We start from the raw sequence: 15867 nt of genomic DNA, 5'->3' as shown, positions 1-15867 counted from the left end.
TCCTCTCTGGAGAGACTCACCTCGGCAACTGAGGAAATAGCCTCAAGTTGCACCAGGGATTCTAGATTGGATATTAGGAAACATTTCTTCACCAAAAGGGTTGTCAAGCATTGGCACAGGCTGCCCAGGGAAGTGGTTGAGTCACTATCCCTGGAAGTATTTAAAAGCTGTATAGAAGTGGTGGTTAGGGACATGGTTTAGTGGTGGAGTTGGCAGTGCTAGGGTAGTGGTTGGACTTGATGATCTAAAAGGTTTTTTCCAATCTAAATGATTCTATGATTCTGTGTAATGTGATGAGAAGACGGCATTTTTGTCAGTCATCAGATCAGAACCATATTTTATGATTTTTTCCTGTAGATTCTCGTGCTGCTTCGGAACCCCAAAGACACAGCTGTCTCCTATTACCACTTCTACAACAACATGCCAGTGCTGCCATCCTTTGCCTCCTGGGATGAGTACTTTGCAGCCTTCATGAACGGGAAATGTAATTTGTCCTACATGCTCGAGCATTCCTCCCTATATGGGGGGCCTACACAGGACCCTGTGCACAAGAATCTTACTCCAACATACCTTTCAAAGCATTCCGATGATAGGCAGATAGGCCCATGTTACGGCAGAATCAGGAAGTACCAGAGAATCAGTGTTTCTTTTGTCTCTAATTCAGAACTGGAAGATACCCCTAAAAAGCTTTAGCCTGACTTCCATTCCCACAGCAAAGCTTGTGGTTCGGTGCTACCTAGTGGCCAGAGCTAGGGTATCTTGTACTGGCCTCAGCCAAAGAACAGACATGTTGAGCCAGTCACCTCTTCACCATCCTGATGTCACATTTAGAGAGCTGCCTGGGCTGACTCCTCTGATTTGATAAGGGCCTATTTTGGGGAATACTCTACACAACTTTGTCCCTTTGTCTGCAGTGACCTGGGGATCCTATTTTGACCATTTAGTGGAATGGAACAAATACATCGACCACGAGAGGATCATGATGATAAGCTATGAGGAACTCAAAGAGGTATGGCATCTTACCCAGCTCTTCGTTGACTAGTGAGTGCACTGTGCACCCCTCCTGATACATATGACTGTGGGAAGAAGAAACTCTTAGGCCAATCCTATCTGCCCCTTCAGCCTTTCTGAGCTACTTTTTTATGTTTGTGGGAGGCCCATGGGGGTTAGGAGGAGGATAGACTTACCCCTTTGTGTAAGAAATCTTATCTGGCACAAGCACAGTTGCTTTTGGAAGAGAAGACAAGACCCTAAAGCTAAGGCTACCACACGGGGGTTCCCTTTCTGACAGAGCTGCTAGAATCCCTTGGTGACAGTGTGGGAAACAACCTCCTCTGCTGGGCTTCCCACCTGCTGCTGGTTTCATGCCACAGCCACAGGGTCAGGTATTTTGGTTTCACCTCTGCTATGTTCCTTTGGCCAGGACCAGGTACTGGGAATGAAAAAGATTGCTGCCTTCTTTGGATTCTCCCTGTGTGAGGAAGATATTTCCAGAATTGCCAAGAAGACTAGTTTCCAGGCCATGAAAGAAAAATCCAAGGAAACCCATGGAAAGTTTGGGGACATCCTCTTCCGCAAGGGTAAGTCTCTGCAAAAGGAGAATCAGCCTTCTAAAGCAGAACTACAGAAAGAATTCTGAATAGGTTTCCTCACTTAGCCATGAACTCACTGGGCTGTCTAGGAAGGACAGGTATGGATGCAATCTCTCCTGTGGCATCCTGTACAATAAACTTCTGCTGTTGGTGGGATTTGGGGACTGAGTGAAAACATACCACAGTGACAGGCTTACAGTCCTCAGCCATTGCTTCTATGTTGCTCTATTTCCCTGTGGCAGCCTCATTTAGTTAGGCAAGTGAGGTGTGAAGGGGGCCAACACTGGTGGGGGCCAACACTGGTGTAGGTTATGCTAACAATTACCAAATCTGTTTGGGCTGAATGGTTATGCTTTACAGAGAGGTGGTGGTCAGATGATGAGGCTGATCATGGATCACAGTTCCAGGCTGCACATATCACTTCATGAATGTCCCCTTTGGGAAGAGGTGTGCTAATGGGACAAGAGGCTCCTGAACCTCAAGGAAATGTATTAAATGTATTGCTTACTATTCTGCTGGCCTCACAGGCACCTTCTTGTTATGTACTGAGTGAAAGCTGAGGAGTAGTCTTGATATGGTTCCTCTTAATGGACTTGTTAGTGGTGGCCCCAGAGATGGTCTGACCTGGAGCCAGGGCCAATGCTCTGGCAGTACAGCTGCTTCCCATAGCATCAAGAGTTGTGAGTTTCTAACTACCATGGGCATGGGCTTGCTTTAATTCTTTTCCTTTACCACTCCTTGGAGGAAGATGGATTTAACCACTCTCCTCTACCACCTGCCCCATTACTCTAAATAAATTCCCCCTTCAGAGGGAAGCATTCATGAATGAGATTTCCCTTGTGACAAAACCAGGTTCCCCTCCCTTCCATGTCAAAGCTTTATGAAATTGCCTTGGAAACCCTCTGTGGGAAGGGAAGGCATGCAGGCAGCCCACCAGCAATGTTCCCTGTGGCCTGCCTGCAGCCTTTAATTCTTATCTTTGCTACCTTGCCTCTCTCAGGCAATCAAACCTCTCTGGGGCATAAATCAAATCCTTCCCGCTCATGTGGGCAATGATTCTGCCCCATTGCTGCCTAGGTATTATTTTCTCTCAGGAGCAGCTGCCTTCAGTTTTTGGTACTTGTACACAGGGATTGTTGGAAACTGGAAAGACCTCTTCTCTAAAGCTCAGAATGAAGAAATGGATGAAAAATTTGAAGACTGCCTAGGAGGAACGAAGCTGGCAGCAAAGATGAATTATGATGTGTACTGCAAGGCCTGAAAATAAGCAGATGAGCAGCATGACAGCAAGTCGTGCTCCAGAGATGATTCTTCAAAGGTGGACAGTCCCATGTTTCCTTTTCATGAGAAAAGAGAGAAACCCCTCAGAGATCTACCTGGCATCTCCAAGACAGGTGGTAATTCTTAAGGATGTGCTCGGCCTAGGGCATGTGCTTTGCTTGATGCAACCAAATAAAATGTGTGTACGCCTTGAGTGAATGTCTGGTATCCTTCCAGGAGGGACATGGTGCACGAACATTATTGCATCAGTCTGGTGGTGTCCCTGTGGTGCTTGAGATCGTGAATGAGGCTCCTGAGGCACTCAGTGGTGAAGCAGAGGGACCAGCACAGGGCCTCTCCTCCTGGCACACAGTGGACTTGACATGGTTTCATTGTGGGTCTGAGCCCCCAAAATGTCTGTGTACTGAGTTTAGATCCACCATGGCTACCCTGGTGTTGACATTTGTGCAGTGAGGTCAGAAAGGCCTTTGACACATTGGCAAGATCCTCCCTCTGATGCACGGTGGGACTTCTCGATCTCTTACTGCTGCCAACTCTTAACTAATGAAGAGCTATATGTTTTATGGCGTGTTTGCTCCCACTGGACTCTCTGGGAACAGTCAGGTATGTGGCAAGTGGGAAGAAACAGGACTTTTGAATGGAAGGATCAGGGGAAAGATGCCCCTTGATGACTCTGTTGCTGAACTATAAAAGCTGCATACGTTTATGCTACATAGATATCATTTCCACAGCCTCCTTGCTGGTGTAGATGTTCTTGCTACAATCTGTGAAGAACGTGCTGCATGACTTCTTGTCACAATCACTCTTTTGGAAAATCAGAAAAGATAAGGAAATGCTCAGTTTGTCTGCAAAGGAAATCCAGTTCTTTGGAAAAAGGGTTCCTCTGACATATTCCCAGACAAATGTATTTGCAGGACTCTCACACTCGACTAAGATTAAAAACTGAGCAACCTGCAATCAAAAATGTAATTAACAAAGCTGAGAAATTGGGAGCCCCTCAGGGCTCCCCTCACCTTGCCCATGGCCCAGGACCCCATGTCAGTCCCTGGGGCCATCAGCCCCTGCCTCAGCAATGCTGCAGCAGGTTGGTCACCAGCCTGCCCTGTCTGGCCACAGGCCCTGCCAGGCTGGACCCATCCATGAAACCATATCCTGGCCCATCCTCAGCCCATCACCTTCCCCAGACAGGTGCCTGATGCCCCGGTGGCCTTGGCTGCCCTCCTGCTGGCTGGGGTGATGGGACAGGCCCTGGCTTCCAGGCCCTGCCTCATATCTTCCTGACAGTAATGTTGCAGATTTGGTTCTGGTGGGACACTCACAGCCTGCTTCTCAGTCAGGGTTTCTGAGCTTCTGTGCACGAGCTGCCCATGTGGAATTGCTCTGCGTGAAGAAAGGTATGTTTGTTTGAACCTGGTGATTCTGGGTTTGTAGGTTTTGATTCCCAGAAGGGTAGGACTTTGTCTAACTCTGGGCTTCCACAGATGAAAAGAGACAAGCCACCATGTCCCATAATTTTGTAATTAACTTTTTAATCTGTTCCTTAATACACGCCCTTTACTACTTCCTACATGGTGATATCAAAAGCTACCTAGATAACAGAAAGCAGTGTGCATCTCATTGTCTGCAAGGAGTTGAACAAGGGAACAAGCCTGATCAGAAATGGGAAAACATTCAAAAAGGCCTTTACTAAGATGAAAATCTGTCATCTCCAGATTTTTATTTTTATTTTTCCCCTGCAGAAGCATTTTGTAGCCTAAGGGATCTTAGCAGCCCAGACACTTTGGAAGCTCTGAAATCCTTTGAAACCGGGAGTCATGATGTGTTTCTCACCATCTTTCCCAAAACTGGTGAGGCTTTCTTGCTTGATGAAAAGCCCGCTGCTGCAGTTCAGATGTGTGTGACTGTATGTAACACAGCAATAAAGCCCGCGACAGGTTAATGATGACTTCAGCCTGCTGTGGAGGCACAGCAGCAGGGGTTGTTCAATGGACAAGGGCAGGAGGACTGGTGTTTCCATAGACTTCCTCCACTGCAGGACATGACCTACATTATTCCTGGGTGCTGGGTGGAGATACAGGCCCCCCTGCCAGCTTGACAGCAGGAAAGCACTTCTGGCTTTTAAAACAACATTTCTCACAGAAATTATAGCAATATGACTTCGAGAGATGAATGCAGACTCTCCTGCTGGTTAAAAGGCTGAAACTGGATTTGGTCATTAGGAGGTAATGTAGTGATTGCACAGTAACACCTCTGAAAAGGAGTAAAAGTCTTGGATGTGATCTAAATTACTTTAAACTGTGAAGACTGTTACTTCTGACTGGCTCCTCCAATTTTTCTTACTTTCTTTTCAGAAATTGATGAACTGTATTCCTTTTTGATTAAGTGGTCATTCCAGGCTGATTTACATTTGTTTCTGTAGGTACATTCATCATTTTTTTCTGACTTGTGATATCTCATCATTTCCCAACTGATGTTACCCAACCCTACTTAAAAGATTTCCTTCTCCAGACTCTCAGTCTATGTATGCTTATGGGTGTACAGGCTGGAAATCTTGGCTATAATAAAACTGCTCCTTCCTAAGACACTCAGCTCTTAGTATTTTTTCTTGCTATTTTTAGCTTTATCGTTAGTCCAATGAACTAAATATTTCTAGTGAAATATTTATTTTGTATTTGTTTCCAGTCCCATTAGAGAATTAAAAAATTATCTTCCAGAAGAACAATATCAACCTCATGCTCTGCCCCACTCATGCTTTTTCAAAGCAAGACTAAGCTGAATCTTCCTTTTTATTTAACCTGAGACTACCGTCATAAATAGCATTTTTATACAGATTAGTTTTTCATTTCCTGTGTAGAAAGTCTTTTCTGAGATTGTGTGTAGGCTTTAATTATACATTTAGAAATGTAAAATGCTGTTTAGAGAGACTGTGGACACATGTTCTCTTGCAGCTGCAACTATAATGGCTCCATAGGTTATTGCTGCCTTCAGCTCATCCCTGCCAAAGACAACCACTGCCTCAAATTTCCTTGGGGAGCTGCTCCCTGGCCTCTTTCATCCAAATAATCCAAACTGGGATCTCTTTAAACTAATTCTGAAAGGACCTTGAGTTGTCCAAAGCTTAGAGGTTAGTCTACCTAGATATACCATGTCCGTTACAGTGGACGCACCATAATCATCCAGAAGGCTGTAAACTTCTAAAGGTTACATTTAAGTTTAGCTAAACAATGACAATCAACATTTAAAATATGGAAACTCAGTTTCTTCTGAGTGAGAACAAAATATAACAGACCTTTTAAGCCATTCTGCTTTCTCCTCACAGTTTTTTGACCCCGTTCAACAACATTTCATGGCATTTTGGGTTGCAGCAGGCTCCAGACAGGCTGAATATTCCTGAGAAATTTGAACTAGTGGCTGCCCCAAAGGCTAGGCTTACTTCTGTCTTCTGACTGTAGTTGTCCGCTCCTTCTTTTGCATGAGCTCTTATGTTTGTCTGACACTCTAAGCTTTTTGAAGCGGCATGAAACACTCACTTTTGGTGGCAGCAAGCTGTCAGATTGTCGCAGCTATCTTGCGCAAACCTCACCCCTAGTGCCTCTGGGTCTCCAAGAAAGAATTTTTCTGTTGCTTCAGAGGCTTTGCTTTGTCATTTTTTGCTTCTTTCAGCCATCTCTTAATATCTGCCCTTGCTGCAGGCTTTCTGCCTGCTGGGTCATGCACCCACGCTCCAGATGACTTTCCCAGCTCAGGGCTCTCCTTCAACCGGAGGAGACAAGTTGCAGCAAGGCAGACAAGCAACCCGGCCACTGAAAGAGAACAGAGTAAGCACAACATTGTGTGCACACACCTCTTAGTATCCTCCTGCTATGTAAAAAACCTTTCTTCCATCATGTTTTTCCATAGTCAGTTTATTGCAAAGAAAAAAATAAATACAGTCAAGGAGTTGGGAACAATTCAAAATTCAATCTGTTATTCAACCCAGGTAGTGCCTGGACATTATGCTTGAGGGCTCCTCTGTTCTTTAATCTTTGCTCCACAGTTCAGGTCCCACAGTTGAATATAAACCTAAGGTCATGAAAGGAAGGTAGCGGTGAAGAAGAAGAAACCTTTTCTTCTTTACATAATGTATCTTTACATTCACAGTTGCTGAATACTTATTCCTTTTCAACAGTGACTTGGGAATTTTCTTGACTGTGCAGTTGAATGAAACAGGCAATTCAGTGATGAACATCTGAAGACAGTAAGTTATGAGGTATCAAACAAGCTGAGGTTAGTGTTATTTAAAGAAAAGCATGTTTCAGCTTTTAGTCAGCGTATTACTGAAATCATGTACAACAGGTCATAACTACCCATTAAGATCGGTTCAATGATGCTTCAAAACAGAAATGGTCAGGAAATTACTATTCCTGCAAGTGAATTTAGGAGAATGTACATTTATGCAGTCCAGTTGCTGGATTCTATTGAAATCTGAAATATCAAAACACATTTTCGCAAAAAAGTAGAAAATTTTACATAAAGCCTTCTATTAAGTCAAAAAACCCTTTTCTTCTTGGAAAACATTTTGGCAGGAGCTCTTATCATATACATAGAATTTTGAAAGACTAAAAATTGGGTTTGGCCATGACATAATTCTAATGAAATCCTTTCGGAAAGGAGAAATTTTGCCAACTGAAAAAAAAAAAGTCTAAAGAAGATATGCTTCACAAACAAAAGCACTTACAAAAGGAACCTCTCCCCTCTGGTTCCCTACCTGTTCTGCCTCTTAGTTTTCCTTAGTGAAGCTGGGACCCAAAGACTTTTCAGTGCAAGCCCACTCAGGGAGAGCTATAAAGCCCACAGAAACACTGCTGTAACTCTGCCAAAGGTACAGCCAAAATACAATTCTGCACAAATTCTGTATCAGAATTAGAGGCTGGGAATAAGAAAAGTACCTGAATTGTCTGGGTCTCCTTGACTGATGGAGATTGAGGCAGCTGCAAACAGGACCAGTTTCAAAGCTATGAAAGAGAAGCCCTCAGAAACCCAAAAATACTTGTGATATTTTTTTTTCGGACAAAGTGAGCTGACAAGTCTTTGTAGGCAGCTGTAAAAAATCTGCTCTAGTTCTTAGTACTAATAATATCTATCAAATAATATCTATCACAATCATGCTCTGATAGCTCCTCTTATATAGAAAAGTGAGTGGATGCATTTACAGACTGATACGAAGTAGCACTGAGGTTACGTAGGTTCAGCTACGTAAAAGTTAGAGATCTAAATTAGATCTAAGTATTATCCTAATGGAAAGAGGTAAGTATTTGCAGTGGAAAGGTCATTAATCTACTAGACTTCTGTCTTGGTGCATTACTTTCTGGGGTACCCATTCTTCCCTAAGATTTTTTTACCCTGTGAGGAAATCTCATTAAAAAATAAAACTACTTATTTATCACTTATTTGAGAATAATCTGTTGAAGGGTTATAGGAGAATTGTCCATATTTAAAAAAAAAGGTGTTGTGAAAAGGATTTAATGTCTTGAATTGAGTTTAAGCAAGAATTAAAGTACACAGATGCAAAGTTTTTCATCTTGTAAACCACAGCTCAGGTGCTGCCTAATCCCAGAGGTGAAATGACTCCATTTTTGTCTTAAAGGTCTCTAGATATCCAAACTCAGCTTCAAGACATGTCCAAGAACTTTTCTGTCTTAACAGGCTCTGAGTCCTGGGGCTTCTTCAAACTATGTACAGCTCATTTGAACTTCACAGTTAGAACACATCTTTCCTTCATACTCAGCACTTCTGGAATATGAGGGCTTTTTATAAGCCTCCATCTGGGCCTCTCCAGATGGAAACAGCTGAAAATGCTAATCATTTTTTAAAACTTTTTTGCAAAGCATGTCGTGTTGATTCTCCAGAACAGCATTCAGTACAATAAAATACTTGCTAATACTGGTCTGCCTACACAAGCCCAGAAGAACAATCTTGATTTTACTAACATTTTTTTAGCCTGCCACTTTTCAAATGCTTTCTTCACCTCTGAATTACTTTCAGGCTGAATGGCTCACAACAGCTCTTCTGGTAATTGCAACCTGGCTCAAAATTCTTGGCATTGGTCTGACGAGAAATGTGCCAACCTGGGAAGAGGGGTCTTCTGGTGGCCTGAGGGAAACATTGGCAGGAAGCTAAGGCACTGTTGGGAAGGCATTTAAAAGCTAATGGCATATAAAAAAAGTGTATATGTGTTGGTTAATATAGCACAGCGTAATTATCTGTGTTCTCTGCAGAAAGAATCAGGAAAAAAACCAAAAAAAATCCCATTTTTAGCAGTTTCTCTTCCCTGAACCTAAGTTTACAGACTTCCCGCAGAAACTTAATTTAAAGGCCACTTAAATCTTTATGACATTTTGAAAGCCAACTTACGTTTTACAGAGAGGTGTAATTTTTCAGCTGCTCCTTGTCTGGAATACTGAGAAGTTCTGGGCAGTTCCACGCAGGAGTTCCAGTTTCACCCTGTTCAAAAATTATCTGAGTAATACACACTTGAGGCCGCATCATAAGCCCTCTCTATAGCTCCTGGAAAGCAATAAATGCCCCTGAGTATCAAAGTTTGAGTTTGATTTTAGATGGGTTGAATCAGCTTCTAGTCTCTGCTGGCACTACAGCAGCTGTGTTCCTATTTGGGATGCTGCAGTTGCAGACAAAGATGGGGATGAATGGTGTCAAACTGTGTCCAGTAACAGCACTAGGCTTTCCCTATCTTCATCCCATTAGGAACGAGTGATTCTGAAGTGAGTGGGTTTGAACTGCTGGGATGAAAGGGAAAGCAATCAGGCCCTACATATCTAAAAGGGCAGATCACTAGGATTTTGTTGACAGATCGGAAGTCCAAACTGTATTTCTAGCTGTAGAGGCTACACCCCCTATACATCTGTGTTTTTCCACCTTCTTGTGTGCCTTTTACTGCAACTTACCTCTGGGAACACATCACTTAGAGCAAATGTTATTATTTATGTGTTTATTCTCAACTTTTCAGGCAGTATGGACCTGTCCTGCAGCAGCACAAAGTCACTTCTTTACCAGCATCCACTAAGATATTTTCAGTTTACCATTAGAAACATCCTTGCCTAGTTTTCTACCATTTTGGGAGGAAGAAAGGAACAGGTGAAACATTCTTGAGGCTTCAGCAGGTGTTCAACAGTGGCTACCAGCTGAATACCAGGTCAGGGGAAGTCATACAGTTCATGCTGTATGATATACATACACACATGCATGGAGCAAAGGGACTGTCAAAGACTAGTAAACTCTGCTGAAGAATCAGCTGGAATGTATTACCTCAAGAATGTTTCTTTTGAAGTGTGTAGTTTTTGCACCACTGCAATGCCACCCCTGGTAAACCATCCTTGAAAGCACAGAGTTTACATCCAGCTGCATGTGTATTGCAGACACTGCAGTTCATCTGTGTTTCATTCTGCTTTAGGGGCACTTAATCTGTACAATCTCTGAAAGTTTGCTTGTCATGCATGCCCACGCTTCTAGCTAACGGGGGGCAGGAGGACCTCGCAGAAAGTGTATTCTGAGGGGAAGGGCTTGCTCCCTGCCTTAGACAGAAAATCTTTACTTTTATAGCATCAATATGTCACGAGGAAGGTAACTCACGCTGAGACATATATGTCCCTGAACATTACTGAATACTGTTTGGCAAGGGATTGAATTGTGCTGGAGCTTGTGCTAGAGGCAGCTTGGTAACTTAATTTTAAACAGTTGAAGATGTCACTTGGGACTCCCAGCTAGAATCAAAGGTTGAGAAGGCTTTCCTAGCCCCACATGGCTGTTCAAACCTGTTGTGCAATCCTACACAAATGCAGATAGAATAACGACACTGCATAGTGTCTACCCAGAAGGACTGTGGTATTAACATCCTGAAACTGATTTTGAAAATACCTCCGACATTGTATCTTTTCAGTTTTTCCAGGTGGATTATGTTTTCTTGGTGCTATAACTAAGCTTATCAGTTGAGAGCTTTTATGGTATTAATAAATCCATCTATTAGCAGAGATGGATGGAATATTTAGGCAATGAAGTTTTCATTCATTTTATCCCAGTTTTAAATGGTATTGACTGAATGTAGAAAACGTTAATAGAATTTGATAGGGATGAAACTAAACGAGAGAGTTGCAGGAGTTATTGTAAACACACAGGGAAATATATCCTCTCCAGAGTCTTTTTAAAAAGTCAGCCCTATTGAATTTTGTAACAAGAATAGAATTTCATACTAAATACTTGCAGAAAAAAACTTTAGGACTTTCTTAAGTTAGACAAAACACAGAAAAGTAGAAGAATTTTTAGCTGTGCTGTGCATATACAATTCCACCAACACTGGCAGTGATGAGGGCACAAGCACACTGGGGAGATGAGCCCATTGAATAGCGAGCCCAAGCTTCCAGTCAGGTGATAGTTATTGAATCTACTGGACAGGACTCTTTTCTACTCTACCAATAGACAATATTCATTTGTGTCTCAGAAATACGCATTACTTTTAAAAAGGCAGAGGCAAGACCTTTCCAGATGCTTTGATAAACTGCTGGCATTTTGATTTCAGTATAGCCTTGCCTTTGCTGTGCTCTAGCAGCATCAAAATAGCCACGCGTAGTTGCCGATGCTTCGAAGGGACTTTCCTGTTTCTTAAACCGTTTGCTGCAATGTCCCAAAAGGGACACCAGAGGGCAAAAAATTATTAGGTGCTTTTAAGAGCCAGGCTAGCGCGAGTGGGAATGCAGAGCCCCGAATGCCCCTTGCCCCGCTGTCAGCTGTGTTTTGGGGGATGCTGATGAGGCCAGTGGGGTTGCTTTGCGTGGACAGGCGTCACCCAAGCTGGTGCTCTGAGCTCCTTCTGCACCATTGCACTGGAGACCGGTTCTCATCCTCATCCTGGCTAAACTCGAACCAGATGGTACCTCCCAAAGTGAACAAATGCTTCTTTCTTTATTTAGTGCAAGGGTAATCCATACAGAATGTTAAAAATGCAAAAAGTACCCTGATGAATGTAGTTCCATGGCAAAAGAGTCACATGACTGTGAAAAAACTTGTTGGACACATCTTGATAAACAATCAGCAGCTTCAAATATCCTTCACCATAAAAAAAGAAAAAAGGAGTACATTTTCCTTTTGAAGTTTTGTCAAGTGTAGCCATCACAGCTGTACTGGTTTTACTAACCTCACTAAGTATTTAACATACCTTTTTTCCAAGTGTGGTTTTTTTTTTCCCCAAAACAGCTGTGAACAGAGAGCATAGCTACTCACACTTTGGGGTACTCTGCAAAAAGAAATGTTGGAGATGCTTTTGGATATATTGTTCCATTGTCTTCTGCATTTCAGTACAACATGTGGGTAGGATTTCCTGTGCCAAAAGAATTGAGAGGACTCTTCTGTGCTATTATTATCACAAAGAATGACTGATCCTGTTGTAGCAATGGAAAATGTAAAATATCAGCCATGATGGGTCTAATTTTTCAATCTCATACTGGAGGGTGCTTGTAAGGAAGAAAATATTTTATGTAGCATTAGATGACAGAAAATGCAGTGCTTTATAAATACCTAAACCAGTATTTTTTTAGGGGCGAAACCAGTTTCCTCCAATTCAGACCTGTACCTTTGGCAGCTGATGGCTGCCACCCCATAGATGGAGCCTGCCATTTGTACAGCCCGTTCAGCCAAGAGCTGAGAAAGAACATCATGGATGTTGTTTCACCTCCAGATGTTCTGTGTGACAAGTGTTGCCACAGATCAAATGAAGCCCTTTGAGGCCAAACCATGACAATCTAAAGGAATGCTGCCAAATGTATGAAAATATCCAATGTATTTTACACAAATTTGAACATCTGTGGTGCTCAAGGAAGATTACATGGAGCTCTATAAATATTGTTATATGTAATTAGCTTCACAGCATGGGTGCATTAGTATCCTCAGCTTATGGCTAGGGAGGTTGGCACAGAAAAGATAAACAATTAGCCCTTGGGAAACAAAGATATTTTGTGCCCCAGAGGGAAGCAGAACCCAAGCAAGTCAAGCAGTAAACTTGTCCATCTCTTATTTTCCGTATCACCATTTTGTGGAACTACTGTTTCTAATTTGGTGGAGATGGCAAACAACCGTTCATGTTTATAAAGCAGTGTTGTGTTTTAATGCAATAAAATGAAAAGGGAAGCACATTTCTTCTTAGATCTTCTTCTTACAGATATCTAATTTAGATAGGTTGCCAATTCCAAGAACATAAGGCATAAATTAATGTAATTCATTATTTGTGCTTCAAAAAGGAGATAATTTTAAAGGCTGTGTGCTTCCTTTTAGAAGGGTATTTCTTTTTCTCTCTGGTTTCTGATTATCTGTTATACACTTAAAATGTATTTTTAGCTTTTCTCCACAACCACTGGAATTAGAAGCATCACTATTGTTGAAAATGAAAGCTGAAATCCCTTTCAGAAAGGAGCTGGGGTTTTCTGAAAAAGGCAATTTCTATGAGGCTTGTAAAGTTACCTGTCTCAGTGTCATTTTTGTTTCCTTTGGTTACCAGGATTAAGTTTTAAAACATCCATACCTCTTCATAAGCAACATGGAAAGAGAAAGTGGACAGGATCTTTCTGATAGTCTTAGATCACACAGCTGTTAAAACTTCCAGCTAGGATGTTCAATGCAAGGTCTCTGGGTTGTGGTCTGCTGACTGATCAGGCTGGAGACACCTCTCATGTGCTGGTCCTGGCAGACAGTGCAATGTTCTGATGGCTGGATGAAAAATTTCTCTCTGATACGGCTTGAGGATCCCATTCAGGGGTTCCAGGCTTCCCAGTACCACCATTTTGATGTAGTTGATGTGACTTCTGTGAAGAAATTTGTGCTACCTCTGTATTTAGAAGTTGTGCCTTATCACACCTGTGTAACCCTCACTGTTGCCTGAAAATGCACAGAGGCAACCAGACACTAAGCAGCACTGGTAAGCACAAGAGCAGCAAGTGCTTTGCCAAACATCTAAGATGTGGAATCCCAGGCTCACGGGAATGCAGTTTGGCTTCCAGATCTGGGCCTGAGCTTTGAGGCTGTTAAAAAACCCAGATTTTTTAAACGTGTCATAATAATAAAAAGGTTGTCAAATTTGTTTTGAAACTTTTGACACCTGAAACAGTGTAAAACATGCATGGAAAGATGTGTTGGTCTTGGGAAAGAGCAGTCCCATGGATGTGTCAAGGTGGTTTATCTGTTACACGTGAAAGATGTGGAGTATCTGTGTAGTTCACACAGCCGTGGTTCAATTTTACCCTTGTTGCAAGGATGAAAAGCAGTGGGGCAGAGCATTTCTGACAGGGGATTTCTGTCTGAATCCAGATACATATCCACACATGTAGGGGCAGGAGGTCCTACAGCCAGGGCCAGGAGGATCATGGCTGTGGTGGATTAGCTCCAAGGTCCCTCTGACACTCCAGAATTGCCATGATGACTGAGAGAAGAAGGTGGTTACAAACCAAGAACAGCTTTCTGAAGCTAGTGGTCAAAGGATGTGGGGCAAAAAAGTCCTGCCTGAAGGGCTGAGCCCCTGATTTGGATGTGGATTAGTGTGTGCCCTTCTCACAGAGTTGTGGGTGTAAGCAAACGGTCTGAGCACAGGTGAGTGAGTTTTACAAAAAACGTCTGGCAACAGGCAAGCCTGGTTGCTCCAGTGAAGTCTGGGCAAGTAATATCAGAGCAGATACTGGATTCACAACCCATTTGAAGTGATACTACTCAATTTCTATATATTACCATATTGTAAAAAATTACTAATTACACCATTTTTTTTTAAGGGGAGTTCTGTGGGAAGGAAGTGTTTGCCATTCCAAAAACAACAGAATCATAAGAAATGGCACCTAACCAATTGGAGATAATGTTACACTGAGATTTTGTTTCTATGGAAGAGAAAGAGGCAGACATTGGTGAGGTAAATGCCTGCAGTCCCACTGCACCAAGGGCTGTGGTTGCAAACTCAGCAGCGCCTGTGCATTACAGAGATGCAAGATAGAGGAGACCAACTGGTTAGTGATGTTCTGCTTTTTGTGAGGCTTCTTTTGCTGGCCAGTGTCTGACATATGTCAGTGGCAACAGAGTCATGACCAAGCACATAGTGAGTCCCACTAGAGCTACTACTTCGTAAACTACATAATAAACGGAATTAGGGATACTCCATATACTTCATTTTGTATTATTAAAGATTGGATACTCCTTCAGATGTGGCAGTCTGAAATATATTGGACATTATAAGCCTGCATTCAAAGCTTTGTATGTAGCCATTTGGAAGGCTAGACTTTGACAATGCTGTTTGAAAAGCCTCCCTAAGCCAGGAATCCAAATGATGCTTTCATGTTCAGCTGAGACATGGGAACATCCCGGCTGTGTGACGAAGCTTCTCTTGCTCCTGGCCCCCCTCAGGCCAGCACTGCCTCAACAGAGACTATCATACAAATGTTCACATTAAAGGGACTCCCCGCCCCACCACCCGGAGATTCAAACCACTATAAATACAGTGGTATGACTACATTAACGATCTTGGCATTGTTATTTGGCATTGCATAATGATGAGAAAATATTAAAAACCTGGCAAGTCGAAATCACAGGCTGTTCTTTGCGTTAAGGATGTGAGCACTAGGTGTCACTGCAGTCCCAGGAAAGGGTACCACCTCAAGGGTCCCAGAAATTGCTAAGGAAAAAGTAATTTTTATTTTTGCATTTGAGAAAAAGTAGTTTTTGATGGTGTCAGAAAAATAAGAGAAAAAGACATCCATGTTATAAATACGGATATAAGTATAAATGTACAACATAAATTTTATGTGGACAACATCTTTTATTCAGAAGGGAAACAGATAATTTTTACAGCAAATTGCAGTCTATCCCAGGATTGTCTCTTTTAGCACACAGTGACAGAGCCCTAGAGTGATAGTTTCAGCTGAAGTTCCCATCTTGAAAAGGTTTGTTGTACTGAACTGCTCAACTTTATTTC

At 42.4% G+C, this 15867-nt stretch overlaps 1 protein-coding gene across 1 annotated transcript; it reads left to right on the top strand.

Annotated features, from left to right (window-relative positions):
* Nucleotides 1-301: 301 nt before the first annotated feature.
* On the top strand, nt 302-2853 carry LOC104406691 (sulfotransferase 6B1-like; the record flags this gene model as incomplete). Its single annotated transcript, XM_010015765.1, is given in 4 exon segments — nt 302-484; nt 915-1009; nt 1424-1580; nt 2723-2853. Coding segments are annotated over 4 exon segments (566 nt in total), but the record flags the coding sequence as incomplete, so codon positions are not given.
* Between the last annotated feature and the right edge of the window lie 13014 nt (nt 2854-15867).

This window comes from Nestor notabilis, unplaced genomic scaffold (assembly GCF_000696875.1).
Source record: "Nestor notabilis isolate BGI_N333 unplaced genomic scaffold, ASM69687v1 scaffold34195, whole genome shotgun sequence".
Taxonomy (NCBI): Eukaryota; Metazoa; Chordata; class Aves; order Psittaciformes; family Psittacidae; genus Nestor; species Nestor notabilis.
This window is presented reverse-complemented; position numbering and strand designations above follow the sequence as displayed.